This window comes from Oncorhynchus keta, chromosome 13, assembly GCF_023373465.1.
Source record: "Oncorhynchus keta strain PuntledgeMale-10-30-2019 chromosome 13, Oket_V2, whole genome shotgun sequence".
In the NCBI taxonomy this organism is placed as follows: Eukaryota; Metazoa; Chordata; class Actinopteri; order Salmoniformes; family Salmonidae; genus Oncorhynchus; species Oncorhynchus keta.
The window spans coordinates 2,085,816-2,108,372 of NC_068433.1; the positions used below are offsets into that span (position 1 = coordinate 2,085,816).

The 22,557-nt window shown below is 44.9% G+C and overlaps 1 protein-coding gene across 1 annotated transcript in view; it reads right to left on the reverse strand.

Annotated features, from left to right (window-relative positions):
* Positions 1-18,306, reverse strand: part of LOC127906908 (voltage-gated potassium channel subunit beta-2-like) — a 54,093-nt gene extending 35,787 nt beyond the window's left edge. Inside the window, exons 1-6 of the mRNA XM_052460714.1 lie at positions 18,017-18,306; positions 6,739-6,782; positions 6,486-6,523; positions 4,107-4,186; positions 3,965-4,009; positions 2,607-2,651 (exon numbers count right to left, since the gene is read on the reverse strand). Coding sequence (XP_052316674.1) covers positions 2,607-2,651; positions 3,965-4,009; positions 4,107-4,186; positions 6,486-6,523; positions 6,739-6,782; positions 18,017-18,306 — 542 coding nt within the window. The remainder of the gene's footprint in view (positions 1-2,606; positions 2,652-3,964; positions 4,010-4,106; positions 4,187-6,485; positions 6,524-6,738; positions 6,783-18,016) is intronic.
* Positions 18,307-22,557: the final 4,251 nt, after the last annotated feature.

Here is a 22,557-nt window from a genome sequence, read left to right on the forward strand (position 1 = left end):
AAGAGGGGGTTTACTTGAGATGGGTGTACATAGAGTTGACAATTGAGTTATGCCTTGGATGAGGTAATGTTTTGGTATTATGAAGTACAAGGAACGAGATTAGAACCTCGTCTTAGAGACCAAACTGAACAATAATTTATAGCTAATGCTATCTGGCTATGGGATACTCCTCTCTCAAGTAAAAGGCTTAGAGACCAAACTGAACAATAATTTATAGCTAATGCTAATGCTATCTGGCTATGGGATACTCCTCTCTCAAGTAAAAGGTTTAGAGAGCAAACTGAATGATAATTTATAGCTAATGCTATCTGGCTATGGGATACTCCTCTCTCAAGTAAAAGGCTTAGAGACCAAACTGAACAATAATTTATAGCTAATGCTATCTGGCTATGGGATACTCCTCTCTCAAGTAAAAGGTTTAGAGAGCAAACTGAATGCTAATTTATAGCTAATGCTAATGCTATCTGGCTATGGGATACTCCTCTCTCAAGTAAAAGGCCCTTTGTGAAGTTTTCCTAAGATCTGTAGTTTTCCTAGATCTGTAGTTTTCCTAGATCTGTAGTTTTCCTAAGATCTGTAGTTTTCCTAGATCTGTAGTTTTCCTAGATCTGTAGTTTTCCTAGATCTGTAGTTTTCCTAGATCTGTAGTTTTCCTAAGATCTGTAGTTTTCCTAAGATCTGTAGTTTTCCTAGATCTGTAGTTTTCCTAAGATCTGTAGTTTTCCTAAGATCTGTAGTTTTCCTAGATCTGTAGTTTTCCTAAGATCTGTAGTTTTCCTAAGATCTGTAGTTTTCCTAGATCTGTAGTTTTCCTAAGATCTGGTCCTTCTGTAGCTCAGTTGGTAGAGCATGGCGCTTGTAACGCCAGGGTAGTTTTCGATCTGGACCACCCATCTGTAGAATGTATGCACACATGACTGTAAGTTTTCCTGGATAAAAGCGTTTTCTAAATGGCATATATTATTATTATTATTATTATTATCTGTAGTTTTCCTAAGATCTGTAGTTTTCCTAGATCTGTAGTTTTCCTAGATCTGTAGTTTTCCTAGATCTGTAGTTTTCCTAGATCTGTAGTTTTCCTAGATCCGTCATGTGAGTTGAGGGGGTGTATCTTTACTATGAAAGACTTCAGTTTTCCATTATGTTGACACTCTCAACTTTTCCTAAGATCTGTAGTTTTCCTAAGATCTGTAGTTTTCCTAGATCTGTAGTTTTCCTAAGATCTGTAGTTTTCCTAAGATCTGTAGTTTTCCTAGATCTGTAGTTTTCCTAAGATCTGTAGTTTTCCTAAGATCTGTAGTTTTCCTAGATCTGTAGTTTTCCTAAGATCTGGTCCTTCTGTAGCTCAGTTGGTAGAGCATGGCGCTTGTAACGCCAGGGTAGTGGGTTCGATCCCGGGACCACCCATACGTAGAATGTATGCACACATGACTGTAAGTCGCTTTGGATAAAAGCGTCTGCTAAATGGCATATATTATTATTATTATTATTATTATCTGTAGTTTTCCTAGATCTGTAGTTTTCCTAGATCTGTAGTTTTCCTAAGATCTGTAGTTTTCCTAGATCTGTAGTTTTCCTAGATCTGTAGTTTTCCTAGATCCGTCATGTGAGTTGAGGGGGGTGTATCTTTACTATGAAAGACTTCAGTTGCCATTATGTTGACACTCTCAACTTTTCATTAGAGATAGTGAATTGTTGAGAGTCAAATGCTATTACAAAAGCTTAATTATTATTAAAGGTGAAGTTTAAGTATAACCCTGACTGGTGTGTGGTTTGTAACTCTCCCCATTTGGTAAATACAGGAAATTGCCACGGCAACATCTACCATTCCAGTGTTTAATTGTTATATTGTAATTACTTCGCCACCATGTCCTATTTATTGCCTGATCTTACCTCAAATGCACTCACTGTATATATACTTTTTGTTTCCTTTTGTTCTACTGTATTATTGACTGTATGTTTTGTTTACTCCATGTGTAACTCTGTGTTGTTGTATATGTTAAACTGCTTTGCTTTATCTTGGCCAGGTCTCAGTTGTAAATGAGAACTTGTTCTCAACTCGCTTACCTAGTTAAATAAAGGTGAAATAAATAAATAAACATTGTCCTCTTTTGGACATTCTGTCAGTTTAAGGGGATAGTTTTGGAATGAAGCCCTTTATCTTCTTCCCCAGAGTCAGATGAGCTCATGGATACTTGGCTCTCGATGCTGCTTGCTTCATTGTTTCGGAAAACTACATTTAAAAAAACACTCTTATCCAGAGCGACGTAATGTGCATACATTTTTGTTATGGTCCCCCGTGGGAATTGAACCCACAACCCTGGCATTGCAAGTGCTCGACCAACTGAGCCACATTGAACAGTCTCAAACTTCCTTCATACTGGACACAGAGACATACAAATGGTATCCACTGGTTCATCTGACTCTGGGGAAGTAGATAAAGGGCTTCATTGCCAAAATCCTGAAGTATCCCTTTAAGGTTAAAAGACATTTCCAACAGAAACAAAATAACTGATTTAAGAGACAGAGTCAAACTATTAAACGTTTGCTTTTAGAGACACACAACAGAGTCAAACAATGAAACATCTGCTTTTAGAGACACTTACTGTCCTCCCCAGTAGATCTTAGTGGTCACCACATAACTAGACCTCCTGATGGATACAGAGAGAAAGAGAGGGGGGAGAGAGAGAGAGGAGGAGGAGAGGGAGGAAAGAGAGAGAGAGGAGGAGGAGAGGGAGGAGGAGGAGAGGGAGGAAAGAGAGAGGGGGAGAGAGAGAGAGGAGGAGGAGGAGAGGGAGGAAAGAGAGAGGGGGAGAGAGAGAGGGAGGAGGAGGAGAGGGAGGAAAGAGAGAGGGGGGGAGAGAGAGAGGGAGGAGGAGGAGAGGGAGGAAAGAGAGAGGGGGGGAGAGAGAGAGGGAGGAGGAGGAGAGGGAGGAAAGAGAGGGGGGGAGAGAGAGAGGGAGGAGGAGGAGAGGGAGGAAAGAGAGAGGGGGAGAGAGAGAGAGGGAGGAGGAGGAGAGGGAGGAAAGAGAGAGGGAGGATAGAGAGAGAGGGAGGAGGAGGAGAGGGAGGAAAGAGAGAGGGAGGAGGAGGAGAGGGAGGAGGAGGAGAGGGAGGAAAGAGAGAGGGAGGATAGAGAGAGAGGGAGGAGGAGGAGAGGGAGGAAAGAGAGAGGGAGGAGGAGGAGAGGGAGGAGGAGGAGAGGGAGGAAAGAGAGAGGGGGAGAGAGAGAGAGGTGGGAGAGAGAGAGGGAGGAAAGAGAGAGGGGGGAGAGAGAGAGGGGAAGAGAAAGAGAAAGGAGAGAGAGAGAGAAGTTAGAGAGAGGGTAGAGAGAGTGGAGAAAGAGGGGGAGAGGGGGGAGAAGAGGGATGGATGATTAATAGAGGAAGGGGGATGAGATGGAGTTGGAGGAGAGGGGGAGAAGTAAGGTATTAGATGGAGTTGGAGGAGGAGAGGGGGAGAAGTAAGGTATTAGATGGAGCGAAGGAGGAGATGGGGAGAAGTAAGGTATTAGATGGAGCGAAGGAGGAGAGGGGGAAGAAAGGTATTAGATGGAGCGAAGGAGGAGAGGGGGAGAAGAAAGGTATTAGAAGGAGGAGAGGGGGAGAAGAAAGGTATTAGATGGAGCGAAGGAGGAGAGGAGGAGAAGAAAGGTATTAGATGGAGCGAAGGAGGAGAGGGGGAGAAGAAAGGTATTAGATGGAGCGAAGGAGGAGAGGGGGAGAAGAAAGGTATTAGATGGAGTGAAGGAGGAGAGGGGGAAGAAAGGTATTAGATGGAGTGAAGGAGGAGAGGGGGAGAAGAAAGGTATTAGATGGAGCGAAGGAGGAGAGGGGGAGAAGAAAGGTATTAGATGGAGTGAAGGAGGAGAGGGGGATAGACATTATTTCAGTATTATTGCTGAGCTGTCACCATCAGTGACTGAGACGGATGGAGAGAATGAGTGAAAGAGTGTGGGCCTCACCTCCATTCCTTCTTCTTTAGGATTTTACCCAATGTCGTCTCAGCCCTGAGCAAGAGAGACACACACACAAATCACTACATTTAGCCATCTATGAATTATTTGCTTGCCTACTGGGTGGAGAAGGGGAGAGAGAGTAGCGTACCTTCCTGAAGCGTAAACCTCTGCTGTGTCAAACAGGTTCACTCCGTTGTCATAGGCTATGGTCATCAGGCTCTCTGCCATCTACACACACACACACACACACACACACACACACACACACACACACACACACACACACACACACACACACACACACACACACACACACACACACACACACACACACACACACACACACACACACACACACACACACACACGCATAAAGAATGAATGAAAACACACACATACAGTGGGTATAGAGAGTCACCACCCCTTTTCAAAATGTTCACCTTGAGTTGCCTTACAGTAACCCACAATGTCCAAGTGAAAAAATAAATTAAAACAACAATTAAAAATAAAACAATACCCTATTTGTGTCACTCCCTCTCCGGCCTCGAGGTCCTCAGGCTGCTGACTACCCCGCACACCTGTCACCATCGTCTCGCGCACCTGCGCCTCATGACACCCCTGGACTCTATCACCTCCTTGATTATCTCCCCTATATCTGTCATTCACCTTGTCAAGTCCTGACCTTAGTTCCTTTTTTTATGTCTCCATTTTAGTTTGGTCAGGGCCATCAGTGGGATACATACAAATCGATCCCACTTCAGAGTACTGGCCTCGGTGTAACGCTCATTCCTTCAACTATAAGCGCGAATCCGACCATCACCTCTGGTGAGACAAAACCGCGACTCGTAGGTGAAGAGCACTTTTTGCCAGTCCTGTCTGGTCCAGCGACAGTGAGTTGTGCCCATAGGCAACGTTGTTGTCGGTGATGTCTGGTGAGGACCTGCCTTACTATAACAGGCCTACAAGCCCTCAGTCCAGCCTCTCTGACTATTGCGGACCGCCTGAGCACTGATGGAGGGATTGTGCGTTCCTGGTGTAACTCGGGCAGTTGTTGTTGCCATCCTGTACCTGTCCTGCAGCTGTGATGTTCTTAGGCATCTCACAGTATAGACATTGCAAGTTATTGCCCTGGCCGCATGCCTAAGGCACGTTCACGTAGATGAGCATGGACCCTGGGCATCTTTCTTTTGGTGTTTTTTTAGAGTCAGTATAAAGGCCTCTTTAGTGTCTTAAGTTTTCACAACTGTGACCTTAATTGCCTACCATCAGTTGTTAGTGTCTTAATTATGGCTAGGGGGCAGTATTTCAACGTCCGGATGAAAAGCGTGCCCAAAGTAAACTGCCTGTTACTCAGGCCCAGAAGCTAGGATATGCATGTAATTGGTAGTATTGGATAGAAAACACTCTAACGTTTCTAAAACTGTTTAAATAATGTCTGTGAGTATTACATAACTCATAAGAAAACCTGAGGACAATCCATACAGGAAGTGGGATTTGTTTTATGTGGGTATTTTCAATTGAATTCCTATGCAGTATCTAATGGGTTAGGACCAAGATTGCAGTTCCTATGGCTTCCAATAGATGTCAACAGTCTTTAGACATTGTTTCAGGCTGGTTTTCTGAAAAACGAAGAAGAATGAGACCTTTTGGTCAGTGGACTGAGGAAGAATGCAGAGCTGGTTTGCGGGCGTGACCGATTGCGCGGCCTTCGTTGTTTTTCCTTTCTATTGAATATGCTATTGTCCGGTTTAAATATGATCGATAATTTTGACAATTGAAAACCTGACGATTAATTAATTACCGGTACTAATAGGATGTATTAGTCTGCATGTTTTGTCTTGGAGCCAGTGGATTACTGAACAAAACGCGCCAACAAAACATCGTTTTTGGGATATAAAGAGGGACTTTATCGAACAAAAATAACATTTACTGTGTAGCTGGGACTCTTGTGACTGCAACCATATGAAGATCTTCAAAGGTAAGTGATTAATTATATCTGATTACAAAAGTTTATCTGACTTTTGTAATTCCTTTACTTGGCTGTAAAATGCTTTTGTAAGCAGGGCGTCCTCAGATAATCACATGGTGTGCTTTCGCCGTAAAGCCTTTTTGAAATCTGACAAAGCGGCTGGATTAACAAGAAGTTCATCTTTAAGCCGATGTATAACACTTGTATTATTTATGAATGTTTATTATGAGTATTTCTGTGTTTTGAATATGGAGCTGTGCAATTTCACCGGATGTTGTCGAGGTGGGTCGCTAGCGGAACGCCTGCGGGAGAAAGGTTAACGACCGTTCCACAGTTGCATGTTCATTCATTGTTTATGGTTCATTGAACAAGCATGGGAAACAGTGTTTAAACCCTTTACAATGAAGATCTGTGAAGTTACGTAGATTTTTACGAATTATCTTTGACAGACAGGGTGCTGAAAAAGGGACGTTTATTTTTTTGCTGAGTTTATAAAGACACACACATATATACACACACAACCACATACCAACAGAATTAATGATAACACACACATACCTCATCTGTGATCTGTGAACCAAACGTCACCCATGTTCCTGTGGAAAGAGAAAACTGTCAAACATGTGTGTGTGTGTGTGTGTGTGTGTGTGTGTGTGTGTGTGTGTGTGTGTGTGTGTGTGTGTGTGTGTGTGTGTGTGTGTGTGTGTGTGTGTGTGTGTGTGTGTGTGTGTGGTGTGGGTGTGTGTGGTGTGTGTGTTGTGTGTGTGTGTGTGTGGGTGTGTGTGGGTGTGGGTGTGTGTGTTCTACTCACCTAACCCTAAACATGAAACTCTGAGACCAGATTTTCCCAGATTCCTGAAACAGATCAATCAATCATTTAACATCCTCAGTGTGTGTGTGATTGGTTAGCTGAACTGAATCACATGATCAATCAGTCACTCACCCATCTGTGCTCTTTGACATTGCATTGCTCAGATAACAAATGTGTTTTTCCGAATGTCTACATATCCTGCATTACTCATGTCATACGTATATACTGTATTCTATACTATCTACTGTATCTCAGTCTATGCCTGCATTACTCATGTCATATGTATATAGTGTATTCTATACTATCTACTGTATCTCAGCCGCTCTGACATTGCCCGTCCATAAAGCATAACTACAAAGATTACATCATCACACAAAACGCTAATTGTTTTGCACATTATGCTCTCATAGTCTCACTGCAGAATTAGACGTTTATCCAAAGTCACGTTTATAAGACTTTTAGTTGCTCCTGATGCTCTGGATCGTTACATTTCTCCAAACGTCACATTAAGAGAGTTAAGTTTAGGCCCTCATTCTGAATGTTTAGGGTAAGGGTTAAGGTGTGGTATAGGGTTAGGGTTAGGAGACCCAACAATCAGGAAACAACAGGCCCAACAATCAGGAAACATCAGGCCCAACAATCAGGAAACATCAGGCCCAACAATCAGGAAACATCAGGCCCAACAATCAGGAAACAACAATCAGGAAACATCAGGCCCAACAATCAGGAAACATCAGGCCCAACAATCAGGCAACATCAATCAGGAAACATCAGGCCCAACAATCAGGAAACATCAGGCCCAACAATCAGGAAACATCAGGCCCAACAATCAGGAAACATCAATCAGGAAACATCAGGCCCAACAATCAGGAAACAACAATCAGGAAACATCAGGCCCAACAATCAGGAAACATCAGGCCCAACAATCAGGAAACATCAGGCCCAACAATCAGGAAACAACAATCAGGAAACATCAGGCCCAACAATCAGGAAACATCAGGCCCAACAATCAGGAAACAACAATCAGGAAACAACATGCCCAACAATCAGGAAACATCAGGTCCAACAATCAGGAAACAACAGGCCCAACAATCAGGAAACATCAGGCCCAACAATCAGGAAACATCAGGTCCAACAATCAGGAAACAACAGGCCCAACAATCAGGAAACAACAATCAGGAAACATCAGGCCCAACAATCAGGAAACAACAGGCCCAACAATCAGGAAACAACAGGCCCAACAATCAGGAAACAACAGGCCCAACAATCAGGAAACAACAGGCCCAACAATCAGGAAACATCAGGCCCAACAATCAGGAAACATCAGGCCCAACAATCAGGAAACAACAATCAGGAAACATCAGGCCCAACAATCAGGAAACAACAGGCCCAACAATCAGGAAACAACAGGCCCAACAATCAGGAAACAACAGGCCCAACAATCAGGAAACAACAGGCCCAACAATCAGGAAACAACAGGCCCAACAATCAGGAAACAACAGGCCCAACAATCAGGAAACATCAGGCCCAACAATCAGGAAACATCAGGCCCAACAATCGGGAAACAACAGGCCCAACAATCCGGAAACAACAGGCCCAACAATCCGGCCCAAACAACATGCCCAACAATCAGGAAACAACAGGCCCAACAATCAGGAAACATCAGGCCCAACAATCAGGAAACAACAGGCCCAACAATCAGGAAACAACAGGCCCAACAATCAGGAAACAACAGGCCCAACAATGAGGAAACATCAGGCCCAACAATCAGGAAACATCAGGCCCAACAATCAGGAAACAACAGGCCCAACAATCAGGAAACAACAGGCCCAACAATCAGGAAACAACATGCCCAACAATCAGGAAACATCAAGCCCAACAATCAGGAAACAACAGGCCCAACAATCAGGAAACATCAGGCCCAACAATCAGGAAACATCAGGCCCAACAATCAGGAAACAACAGGCCCAACAATCAGGAAACATCAGGCCCAACAATCAGGAAACATCAGGCCCAACAATCAGGAAACAACAATCAGGAAACATCAGGCCCAACAACCAGGAAACAACAGGCCCAACAATCAGGAAACATCAGACCCAACAATCATGAAACATCAGGCCCAACAATCAGGAAACATCAGGCCCAACAATCAGGAAACAACAATCAGGAAACATCAGGCCCAACAATCAGGAAACATCAGGCCCAACAATCAGGAAACATCAGGCCCAACAATCAGGAAACATCAGGCCCAACAATCAGGAAACATCAGGCCCAACAATCAGGAAACATCAGGTCCAACAATCAGGAAACAACAGGCCCAACAATCAGGAAACAACAATCAGGAAACATCAGGCCCAACAATCAGGAAACAACAGGCCCAACAATCAGGAAACAACAGGCCCAACAATCAATCTCTCTCTCTCTTTCTTTTACACTGAGGATATTTTTGCAGAACTCTTAGTTGTACACTGAGTCTCAATTTGGTTTTTGTCCCATTTTGTGAATTCTTGGTTGGTGAGCGGACCCTAGACCTCACAACCATGAAGGGCAATGGGTTATATAAACGATCCAAAATATTACACACTCACACACACAGATACACACACAGATACAAACACACACACACAGATACACACACAGATACACACACAGATACACACACAGATACAAACACACACACACACAGATACACACACAGATACACACACACACACACACAGAGACACACAGATACACACACAGATACAAACACACACACACACAGATACACACACAGATACAAACACACACACACACAGATACACACACACAGATACACACACAGATACACACACAGATACACACACAGATACACACACAGATACAAACACACACACACACGGAGAGACACAAACACACACACACACACAGATACAAACACACACACACGGAGAGACAAAAACACACACAGACACAAACACACACACAGGGAGAGACATACACACACACAGATACAGATAAACACACAAACACGCACGCACACACACACAAACACACACACACAGAGATACAAACACACACAAACAAACACACACGCACGCACACACAAACACAAAGATACAAACACACACAAACACACACACACACAAAGATACAAACACACACACACACACACACACACACACACACACACACACACACACACACACACACACACACACACACACACACACACACACACACACAAAAGATACAACACACACACAAGACACACACACACACAACACACACACACACACACACACACACACACACACACACACACACACACACACACACACACACACACACACACACACAAACACACACACACACACACACACACACACAAAATCTGACAATCAAAATCTGGCAGCATTTTCACTTTTAGATAAATAGCGTGCCCAATTTCAACTTCCTGCTACTCATGCCAACAATATAAGATATTAATATTATTAGTAAATTTGGATAGAAAAAACTGTGGAGTTTCTAAAACTGTTTGAATCATGTCTGTGAGAATAACAGAATATATGAGGCAGGCAAACCCCTGAGGACTAACCGTTCAGATTATTGAGGTCTGTCTGTTCAGTGAGTTCTCATTGGGAAACTATATTTCTTAGGCACCGCTTCCACTGGATGTCACCAGTCTTTGGAAGTTGGTTATTAGGTTATTCCTTTGTGTAATGAAGAAGTACGGTCATCTAGGAAATGGGTAACACTTGAAAAGTAGAGTTAGGGTTAGGGTTTCCTCTCATCCTCTATTGAAAACAGATAGACCCGTCTTCAATTTGATTCATTATTAACGTTTAAAAATACCTCAAATTGTATTACAAAAGTAGTTTGAAATGTTTTGGCAAAGTTTACAGACAACTTTAGAGATATTTTGTAGTGATGTTGTGCAATTTGGAAGCTGTTTTTTTCTGGATCAAATGCGCCAAATAAATTGACATTTTGGATATATATGGACGGATTTAATCGAACATAAGGATCAATTGTCATGTTTCAAGAAGACACTGGATGAACACCAGAGAGTGTAGCAGGAGCAGATGTGACAGTACCCCCCTACAGACGCCACCTGGCGCACGACCTGGCTTGTCTGGGTGTGAGGTATGATAATCCTGTAAGAGGGAGGGATCCAGAATGTGACGACGGGGCACCTAGCAACGCTCCTCCGGCCCGTATCTGCGACCCCAATGGCGCACATCCAAAAGCTGCTGGACGGTATAGGCAGGATGGTTGAGAGAGGAGCTGCCAAACAAGTGTAGTCACGGATGAATCTTCTATAAAAATTGGTAAACCCCAGGAAACGCTGTAACTGCTTCAGATTCGCCACTCTGTGACCTAACCTTGGCAGGGTCCATTCATAGCTGACCTTGAGAAATAATGTAACCCAAGAAGGACACAGAGGAAACCTGAAACTCACATTTCTCAGCCTTAACAAATAGCTTATTCTCCAACAGCCTTTCGAGAACTTAGTGGACGTGTTGCTTGTGAGCCTCAAGGTCCTTCGAAAAAATAAGACTGTCATCCACATAGATAAAAACAAAACGCCCAATGACATCCCTCAGGACATCATTAACCAGGGATACTTGCTCCTGACAGTGATACTATTCAAACCACAGAAGTCTATGCATGGCCTCAGTGACCCATCCTTCTTCTTGACAAAGAAAAACCCAGCTCCCAACAGAGTGGAAAAATGCCTGATATGTCCGACAGCCAGGGAGTTCTGGATGTATTCTTCCATGGCCTCTTGCTCGGGGCGAGAGAGGTTATACAACCTGCTACTAGGGAGTGGAGCTCCAGGCTGAAGCTTGATAGCACAGTCGTACGGCCGATAAGGCGGCTGAGATGGGGTGTGGTACAGCAGAGTAACAGGATCATGAATAATCATAAATGGCTAGAATCATGAACTGACTGACTGAGCAGAGATTACAATCTGGCAGCTTGGAAGAGTCAGGACTGAGTATTTGTAGAGGTCTTGATTATGGAACAAGTTGCAGCTGGTAGGGATTTGCTCTGACTCCACCACACCTGTCTCCAACCACACATTCACACAGAGAAGGAGAGGGAGAGTGTACAGTGGGAGTAACTGCAGGTCAAGAAGACACGAGATGAACACCAGAGAGTGGAGCAGGAGCAGATGTGACATTACTGGGGCCGAGCTCCCTGCTATCCAGGACCTCTACACCACGCAGTGTCAGAGGAAGACCCTAAAAATGGTCAGACTCCAGCCACCCAAGTCATAGACTGTTCTCTCTCCCCCTGCATGGCACCAAGTCTGGAACCAACAGGACCCGGAAGAGCTTCTATCCCCGAGCCATAAGAATGTAAATAGTTAACAAAATAGCTACCAGGACTATCTGCATTTACCCTTTTTACACTAACTTTTTGAGACTTCTTTTTTTTAAATAAGCTGCTGCTACTGTTTATTATCTCTTTATTTCTAGTTGTATGTATATATCTACTTCCATTACCTCATACCCCTGCACATCCACTCTGTACTGGTACCCTGTTCATATAGCCATGTTAATACTTCATACCCCTGCACATCCACTCTGTACTGGTACCCTGTTCATATAGCCATGTTACTGCCTCATACCCCTGCACATTCACTCTGTACTGGTACCTGCTTATATAGCCATGTTACTACCTCATACCCCTGCACATCCACTCTGTACTGGTACCCTGTTCATATAGCCATGTTACCTCATACCCCTCATCCACCCCCCTGCAGCCATGTTACTACACCCCTGCTGACTGGTACTGGTACCCTGTTCATATAGACAAGCCATGTTACTACCTCATACCCCTGCACATCCACTCTGTACTGGTACCCTGTTTATACAGCCATGTTACTACCTCATACCCCTGCACATCGACTGGTACTGGTACCCTGTTCATATAGACAAGTTACTACCTCATACCCCTGCACATCCGCTCTGCACTGGTACCCTGTTCATATAGCCATGTTACTACCTCATACCCCTGCACATTCACTCTGTACTGGTACCTGCTTATATAGCCATGTTACTACCTCATACCCCTGCACATCCACTCTGTACTGGTACCCTGTTTATATAGCCATGTTACTACCTCATACCCCTGCACATCTGGTACTCTGCCATGTTACTGGTTCACCTGTACTTATATAGCCATGTTACTCATACCCCAGCACATCCGCTCTGCACCCCTGCACATGTTACTACCTCACCCCTGCTCCACTCTGTACTGGTACCCTGTTCATATAGCCATGTTACTACCTCATACCCCTGCACATCGACTGGTACTGGTACCCTGTTTATATAGCCATGTTACTACCTCATACCCCTGCACATTCACTCTGTACTGGTACCTGCTTATATAGCCATGTTACTACCTCATACCCCTGCACATCCACTCTGTACTGGTACCCTGTTTATACAGCCATGTTACTACCTCATACCCCTGCACATCCGCTCTGCACTGGTACCCTGTTCATATAGCCATGTTACTGCCTCATACCCCTGCACATCAACTGGTACCCTGTTTATATAGCTGCTATAACTTCTGCACTGGTGGGGATACTGGGGTACCCTGTTCATATAGCCATGTTAGTTTCCCCTGCACATCAACTGGTATGATAACTTGTTGGGGATAGGGGCAGTGCCCATAGTGAACGGCATCCTACTCTGTCCTAGATTGCTAATATATGCATATTATTATTATTATTGGATAGAAAACACTCTGAAGTTTCTAAAACTGTTTGAATTATGTCTGTGAGTATAACAGAACTCATAGGGCAGGCAATCTTCCAAACAAGGAGTGAACTTCTGTCCCAACAAGATATGGATCTGGAAGCACTTCCTACGCCTTCCACTAGATGTCCTCATTCAGTAGAAAGTGTAATGGAGCATTTGCTGTGAACTTTGACCTAATGGGAGGGAAAATAGTCAGTGTCCCGACAGAATGCCATTTTCCTGTGGCGCATTTCTCTGTGGGTGCCACCGTCGTTCCATTTGGCTCCAGATGAAAACGTATGGTCCGGTTGGAACGTTATTGGATATATATGAAAATAACATCCTGAAGATTGATTCTCTACTTAGTTTGACCAGTTTTTTCGACCTGGGATATATCTTTTGGAAGTTTTCGTGCGAGTTATCTTGGACCAGCAGTCAGTTTTTGGGCACCTGAGCTGAAAGTGATAGCAAATGCAACTACTTGAACACTAGAATTGGACATTATGGAACAAAACAACGATTTATTGTGGAACTAGGACTCCTTGCACTACATTCTGATGAAAGATCATCAAAGGTAAGGGAATATTTATGTTTATTTATGTTTCTGTTGACTCCAACATGGCGGAGAAATACTGACCGCCGTCTCAGATTGTTGCAATGTTAGGCTTTTTCCGTAACGTTTGTAAAAAATCTGACACAGCGGTTGCATTAAGAACCAGTGTATCTTTAATCATATGTAGAACATGTATCTTTAGTCAAAGTTTATGATGAGTATTTCTGTTATCTGGCGTAGCTTTCTATAATTCCTCTGGATATTTTGGAGGAATTTCTGAACATGCATATTATCGAACAAAACAAATGTACTGTGTAACATGTCATATGAGTGTCATCTGATGAAGATTGTCAAAAGGTTAGTGATTCATTTTATCTCTAATCCTGCTTTTGTGATTTAATCTTTGGCTGGAAAAAATGGCTGTGTTTTCCCTTTGATTTGGTGGTGGTCTAACATAAATATATGTTGTGTTTTCGCTGTAAAACATTTTACAAATCTGACATGATGGGTAGATGAACAAGATGTTTGTCTTTCATTTGAGGTATTGGACTTGTTAATGTGTGAAAGTTAAATATTTCTAAAGAATATTTTTGAATTCCCTGCGCCACCTTTTCAGCTGAACAGGGGGGGTGGGGGAGTTAATAATAAATAATATAATAATAATAATATATGGCATTTTAGCAGACGCTTTTATCCAAAGCGACTTACAGTCATGTGTGCATACATTCTACGTATGGGTGGTCCCGGGAATCGAACCCACTACCCTGGCGTTACAAGCGCCATGCTCTACCAACTGAGCTACAGAAGGACCACGAGTTCTCCTTGCCATAACAGTAACAGCCTCCAATCTTCTGGGAAGGCTTTCCATTAGATGTTGGAACATTGCTTTGGGGGCTTCCATTTAGCCACAAGAGTATTAGTGAGGTTGGGTACTGATGTTGGGTGATTAGGCCTGGCTCGCAGTCAGGGTTCCAATTCATCCCAAAGGTGTTTGATTGGGTTGAGGTCAGGGTTCTGTGCAGGCCAGTCAAGTTCTTCCACACTAATTTCGACAAACCATTTTCGTATGGACCTCACTTTATGCATGGGGGCGTTGTCATGCTGAAACAGGAAAGGCCTTCCCCAAACTGTTGCCACAAAATTGTAAGCACAGAATCATCTTGAATGTCATTGTATGCTGTTTCACTAAGATGTCACTTCACTGGAACTAAGGGGTATTGCCCGAACCATTAAAAACAGCTCCAGGAAATTATTCCTCCTTCACCAAACTTTCCAGTTGGCACGATGCATTGGGTCAGGTAGCGTTCTCCTCCAAACCCAGATTGGTCCTTTGGACAGGCAGATGGTGAAGCGTGATTCATCACGCCAAGGAACACGTTTCCACTGCTCCAGAGCCCAATGGCGGTGAGCTTTACACAACTCCAGTTGACGCTTGGCATTGCACATAGTGATCTTAGGCTATTGTGCGGCTGTTCGGCCATGGAAGCCCATTTCCTGAAGCTCCCGACGAACAGTTATTGTGCCGACATTGATTCCAGAGGCAGTTTGGAACTCGGAGTTTTGCAACCGAGGACAGACGATTTTTACACACCTACCACTGAGCCGTTGTTGCTTAGATGTTTCCACTTCACAATAACAGCACTTACAGTTGACCGGGGCAGCTCTAGCAGGGCAGAAATGTGACAAACTGACTTGTTGGAAAGGTGACATCCTTGCCACTTTGAAAGTCACTGAGCTTTGCAGTAAGACCATTCTACTGCCAATGGTTGTTTATGGAGATTGCATGGCCGTGTGCTTGATTTTATACACCTGTCAGCAATGGGTGTGGCTGAAATAGCGGAATCCACCAATTTGAAAGTGTGTCCACATACTTTTGTATATATTGTGTAGTTAAAAAAAGCATTTTTGCGGATTGTAGTGTTTTTTGCAGATAATACTGTGGTATACTACAACATTCTACAGTAAGATCAACACATGATTGAGGGATACTAAAATGTGTAGTATGATATTCTAAAGTATACTACAGTTTACTATAGTAAGTACTGTAGTATTCTGGTTTTACTGGTTTTGTTTGGGGGCCATGATGCCTTTAGTTTTAGCGTTTGAACCTTTAGTTTAGGCATGCCTGTTTGAACTTTCCTTTTTGGGATACTTAGCTATTTATTTTAGTCTGAACAAATAATAACCAACTTGGACTGGCCGGCTGTAACGTTTGTCGTCCTCGTCTGAGGAGTATGAAGGATCGGAGGACCAATACGCAGCGTGGTATGTGTTCATGATGATATTTATTAAACTCAGAACACTAAAACAAAAATAACGATACAGACCTGTCTGGTGAAGACACAAAACAGAAAACAATCACCCACACCACACAGGTGGGAAAAGGCTACCTAAGTATGATTCTCAATCAGAGACAACGAACGACACCTGCCTCTGATTGAGAACCATACCAGGCCAAACACAAAACCACAACATAGAAAAACTAACATAGACTACCCACCCAACTCACGCTCTGACCATACTAAATCAAAGACATAACAAAATAACTAAGGTCAGAACGTGACAGTCCCCCCCCCCCCAACGGTCCGGACTCCGGCCGCAAAACCTGAACCTATAGGGGAGGGTCTGGGTGGGAGTCTTTCCACAGTGGCGACTCTGGCACAGGACGTGGACCTCACTCCATCATAGTCTCGGCCCACTTAAGTGGCGCATTGGGAGCGGCGACCCTCGCCGCTGGCCTCGGACTGGGGACCCCTGCAGCGGGCCCCATATTGGACAAGAGATTCCGGCAGCACCGGACAGAAGGGAGGCGATTCCGGCAGCGCCGGAGTGAAGGGCGATTCCGGCAGCTCCTGACTGACGGATGGCTCTGGCAGCTCAGGCCAGACGGGCGGCTCTGGCAGCTCAGGCCAGACGGGAGACTCTGGCAGCTCTTCATGGCACCTGGCTCGATGCCCACTCTAGCACGGCCGATACAAGGCGCTCCGATGTAACGCACCGGGCTATGCCTGCGCACCGGGGACACCGTGCACCTCATGGCATAACATGGTGCCTGCCCGGTCCACCTCTCTCCACGGTAAGCACGGGGACTTGGCTCAGGTCTGCTTAGAAACACCCCCCGTGTGCCCCCACCCAATACATTTTTGGGGCTGCCTCTCTTCCCAGCCGCACTGCCATGCTACCTCCTCATACCACCGCCGCTCAGCTTTCGCTGCCTCCAGCTCTGCCTTGGAGCAGCGATATTCCCCAGCCTGTGCCCAGGGTCCTTCTCCATTCCAGAATCACCAACCAAAAGGAATCAAGACAGCGCTGGCCCTGGACCAAGGTAATGTGCTGTTGCCCTGGACCAAGGTAAGATAGCTGGCCCTGGACTAATGTAAGCCTGCTGTCGCCCTGCACCAAGGACAGGTTGCTGTCACCCTTGACCAAGGTAAGGTGTTGTCACCCTTGACAAAGGTAAGGTGCTGTCGCCCTGCACCAAGGACAGGTTGCTGTCGCCCTGGACCAAGGAAAGGTAATGTCGTCATGCACCAAGGACAGGTTGCTGTCGCCCTGGACCAAGGTAAGGTAATGTCGTCATGCACCAAGGACAGGTTGTTGTCGCCCTGGACCAAGGTAAGGTAATGTCGTCATGCACCAAGGACAGGTTGTTGTCGCCCTGGACCATGGTAAGGTAATGTCGCCCTGGTCCAAGGTAAGGTGCTGTCGCCATGGACCAAGGTAAGATAGCTGTAACTCTGGTACAAGGTAAGATAGCTGTCGCCGTGGACCAAGGTAAGGTTGCAGTCGCCCTGGACCAAGGACAGGTTGCTGTCGCCCTGGACCGGTAAGGTTGCTGTCCCCTTGGTCCAAGGTACGGCTGCTATCTCCCTGGACCAAGGAAAGGTTGCTGTACATCCAACATCTGGTTGCATACCCTTACATTCACATTAAAGCATACATTCAGTCAGGTTACTGAACCATTCCGTGTGTGTGTCTACTGTCTACCCACCTGTATGGCATAGCGGTCTGTTCTGCAGTACACTCCGTCACCGTGAGGTCACATTCTCTGAGATAGAGTTCCAGCCTCCGTCGCTCCATAAGTGTCCTGGCAGCCTGTAGTATCTGTCCTGCTAGAGCCGACTCCTCCTTCCCTCCTCCCCCTCTCTTACCCGACCCACTCTTAGCGGTGGCGGATGTTTTGGGTTTCTTACTGAACCCATATAGTGCCTCCACACTGAACTTACCCCCTTTACCGGCTGATGAGCCACAGCCTGCACCCGACGGTCGCCCTGCGGACATGGTGAATCACGGACTGTTACCCCTGGCAGCGAACCCCCTGGCAACCCCTACCTCTGACCCTTGACCCAAAACCCCTCACCCCTCTACTCAGCAGAGTCCTAGACCTTCAGTGTGTTCAGCTTGTCCTGTTCCAGGTGATCCTAGACCCAAAAAGCAGCAGACTCTCTGGTTGAATGTTCTACAAACTCTTTGGTAAATGTTTCTTAACATCCCGGTATCATACCCTCCATGGGTTAAGGATAGACCAACAGGTCACAGTTCTGCCCTCCAACAAGTCAGGGCGAGGGGAGGTCAGGTTCAAACAGCAGCAGGTTCAAAGGTTACTTCCTCTTCCCAAAATGGAGTCTGGCCGGAGAGTTGAGGGTCCAGAAACAACACTCTATTCTCTTTCTCTCCTGCCATCCATCTGTTCTCCTCACCTCTTTCCGTCGTCCGTTTCTCTTTCACACACTCTCTTTGTCTCTTTCTTTGTCTCTCATTCACTCTCTCCGTCTCTCTCTATCCATCCGGATATCTCTCTGTATATGTTTATTATCCCTCTATATCTATTCCTCTAACACCTCTGTCCTTCTCTGTCTCCTCTCTCTCTCACCCTCCTCTCTCTCCTCGCTCTCTCCCTCCCTCCTTTTTTTTTATCTCTACCTCCCTCTCTTCTCTCTCTCTCCTCTCTTTTTTGCTTTCCCTCTGCTTGATTGACAACAGGATTTGGTAAAAAATACATTTAATGCCCCCCATTACCGTGTGTGTCCAGATTAAGTGAGAGAAACTGGGCAAACCGCCATACCTGACATCTGCACCCAGATTAACATAGTAACACAAACACACACTAGGGTTGTCATGATACCAGTATTGCCATACTCAGAGGTTTCATGCAAGGAAACAAAACATGAAGCAGAAAACATTGCCTGAGGAAAACAGTCCTAATGTCGGGAACAAGCAGCCTTAAATTGTCCCACAGAATCCTGTTTGTTTTCCAAGCTGCAGTACAGTTGAAGTGGGAAGTTTACATACACTTAGGTTGGAGTCATTAAAACTTGCTTTTCAACCACTCCACACATTTCTTGTCAACAAACTATAGTGTCGGATAGTCGGTTAGGACATCTACTTCGTGCATGACAGAACTAATTATTCCAACAATTGTTGAGACAGATGATTTCTGTCTCAACAACATACACTAAGTTGACTCTGCCTATAAACAGCTTGGAAAATTCCAGAAAATTATGCCATGGCTTTAGAAGCTTCTGATAGGCTAATTGACATAATTTGAGTCAATTGGAGGTGTACCTGTGGATGTATTTCAAGGCCTACAAACTCAGTGCCTCTTAGCTTGACATCATGGGAAAATCAAAAGAAATCACCCAAGACCTCAGAAAAAAATTGTAGACCTCCACAAGTCTGGTTCATCCTTGGGAGAAATTTCCAAACACCTGACGTTACCACGTTCATCTGTACAAACGATAGTATGCAAGTATAAACACCATGGGACCACTCAGCCGACAAAACGCTCAGGAATGAGACACGTTCTGTCTCCTAGAGATGAACGTACTTTGGTGCAAATAGTGAAAAATCAATCCCAGAACAACAGCAAAGGACCTTGTGAAGATGCTGGAGGAAACAGGTGCAAAAGTATCTATATCCACAGTAAAACGAGTCCTATATTGACAAAACCTGAAAGGCTGCTCAGCAAGGAAGAATACACTGCTCCAAAACCGCCACAAAAAAGCCAAACTACGGTTTGCACCAGCAGATGGGGACAAATATCTTTAAAAAAAATTTTTTTGAAATGTCCTCTGGTCTGATGAAACAAAAATAGAACTGTTTGGCCATAATGACCATCGTTACGTTTGGAGGAAAACGGGTGAGGCTTGCAAGCGGAAGAACACCATCCCAACCGTGAAGCACGGGGGTGGCAGCATCATGTTGTGGGGGTGCTTTGCTGCGGGAGGGACTGGTGCACTTCACAAAATAGATGGCGTCATGAGGAAAAGAAAAGCATGTGGATATATTGAAGCAAAATAAAAGCTTGGTCGCAAATGGGTCTTACAAATGGACAATGACCCCAAGCATACTTCCAAAGTTGTGGCAAAATGGCTAAAGGACAACAAAGTCAAGGTATTGGAGTGGCCATCACAAAGCCCTGACCTCAATCCTGTATAAAATGTGTGGGCAGAACTGAAAAAGCCTCTGCGAGCAAGGAGGCCTACAATCCTGACTCAGTGACACCAGCTCTGGGCCAAAATTCACCCAACTTATTGTGGGAAGCTTGTGGAAGGCTATCCAAAATGTTTGACCCAAGTTAAACAATTTAATGGCAATGCTACCAAATACTAATTGCATGTATGTAAACTTCTGACCCACTGGGAATGTGATGAAAGAAATAAAAGCTGAAATGAATTATTCTCTCTACTATTATTCTGGCATTTCACATTCTTAATTAAAAGAAAGTGGTGATCCTAACTGACCTAAGAAAGGGATTTTTTTTCAAGTATTAAATGTCAGGATTTGTGAAAAACTGAGTTTAAATGTATTTGGCTAAGGTGTATGTCTCAGGATGGTAAGTTGGTGGTTGAAGATATCCCTCTAGTGGTGTGGGGGCTGTGCTTTGGCAAAGTGGGTGGGGTTATATCCTTCCTGTTTGGCCCTGTCCGGGGGTGTCCTCGGATGGGGCCACAGTGTCTCCTGACCCCTCCTGTCTCAGCCTCCAGTATTTATGCTGCAGTACTTTATGTGCCGGGGGGCTAGGGTCTGTTTGTTATATCTGGAGTACTTCTGTCCTATTCGGTGTCCTGTGTGAATTTAAGTGTGCTCTCTCTAATTCTCTCTTTCTCTCTTTCTTTCTCTCTCTCGGAGGACCTGAGCCCTAGGACCATGCCTCAGGACTACCTGACATGATGACTCCTTGCTGTCCCCAGTCCACCTGGCTGTGCTGCTGCTCCAGTTTCAACTGTTCTGCCTTGTTATTATTCAACCATGCTGGTCATTTATGAACATTTGAACATCTTGGCCATGTTCTGTTATAATCTCCACCCGGCACAGCCAGAAGAGGACTGGCCACCCCACATAGCCTGGTTCCTCTCTAGGTTTCTTCCTAGGTTTTGGCCTTTCTAGGGAGTTTTTCCTAGCCACCGTGCTTCTACACCTGCATTGCTTGCTGTTTGGGGTTTTAGACTGGATTTCTGTACAACACTGTACAAAGCTGATGTACGAAGGGCTATATAAATACATTTGATTTGTGTATGTAAACTTCCAATGTCAACTGTATATCACACTATGTTACATATGCTAGGTTTTAAAGGACCAAAGAGATTAGGTTGCTTTGTATTTTTCCCTTGGAAAATACTGGTACCGTGACAACCCTAACACACCCACAATATACAGAGGCTCTTACTGCCCTGTTGGTCCTCTGCTCTATATACAGAGTCCTGTTACTGTCCTGTTGGTCCTCTGCTCTATATACAGAGTCCTGTTACTGCCCTGTTGGTCCTCTGCTCTATATACAGTCCTGTTACTGCCCTGTTGGTCCTCTGCTCTATATACAGAGTCCTGTTACTGTCCTGTTGGTCCTCTGCTCTATATACAGAGTCCTGTTACTGCCCTGTTGGTCCTCTGCTCTATATACAGAGTCCTGTTACTGCCCTGTTGGTCCTCTGCTCTATATACAGAGTCCTGTTACCCTGTTGGTCCTCTGCTCTATATACAGAGTCCTGTTACTGTCCTGTTGGTCCTCTGCTCTATATACAGAGTCCTGTTACTGTCCTGTTGGTCCTCTGCTCTATATACAGAGTCCTGTTACTGCCCTGTTGGTCCTCTGCTCTATATACAGAGTCCTGTTACTGCCCTGTTGGTCCTCTGCTCTATATACAGAGTCCTGTTACTGCCCTGTTGGTCCTCTGCTCTATATACAGAGTCCTGTTACTGCCCTGTTGGTCCTCTGCTCTATATACAGAGTCCTGTTACTGCCCTGTTGGTCCTCTGCTCTATATACAGAGTCCTGTTACTGCCCTGCTCTGGTCCTCTGCCCTGTTGGTCTCTGCTCTATATACAGAGTCCTGTTACTGCCCTGTTGGTCCTCTGCTCTATATACAGAGTCCTGTTACTGCCCTGTTGGTCCTCTGCTCTATATACAGAGTCCTGTTACTGCCCCTGTTGGTCCTGTTACCTCTGCTCTATATACAGAGTCCTGTTACTGCCCTGTTGGTCCTCTGCTCTATATACAGAGTCCTGTTACTGTCCTGTTGGTCCTCTGCTCTA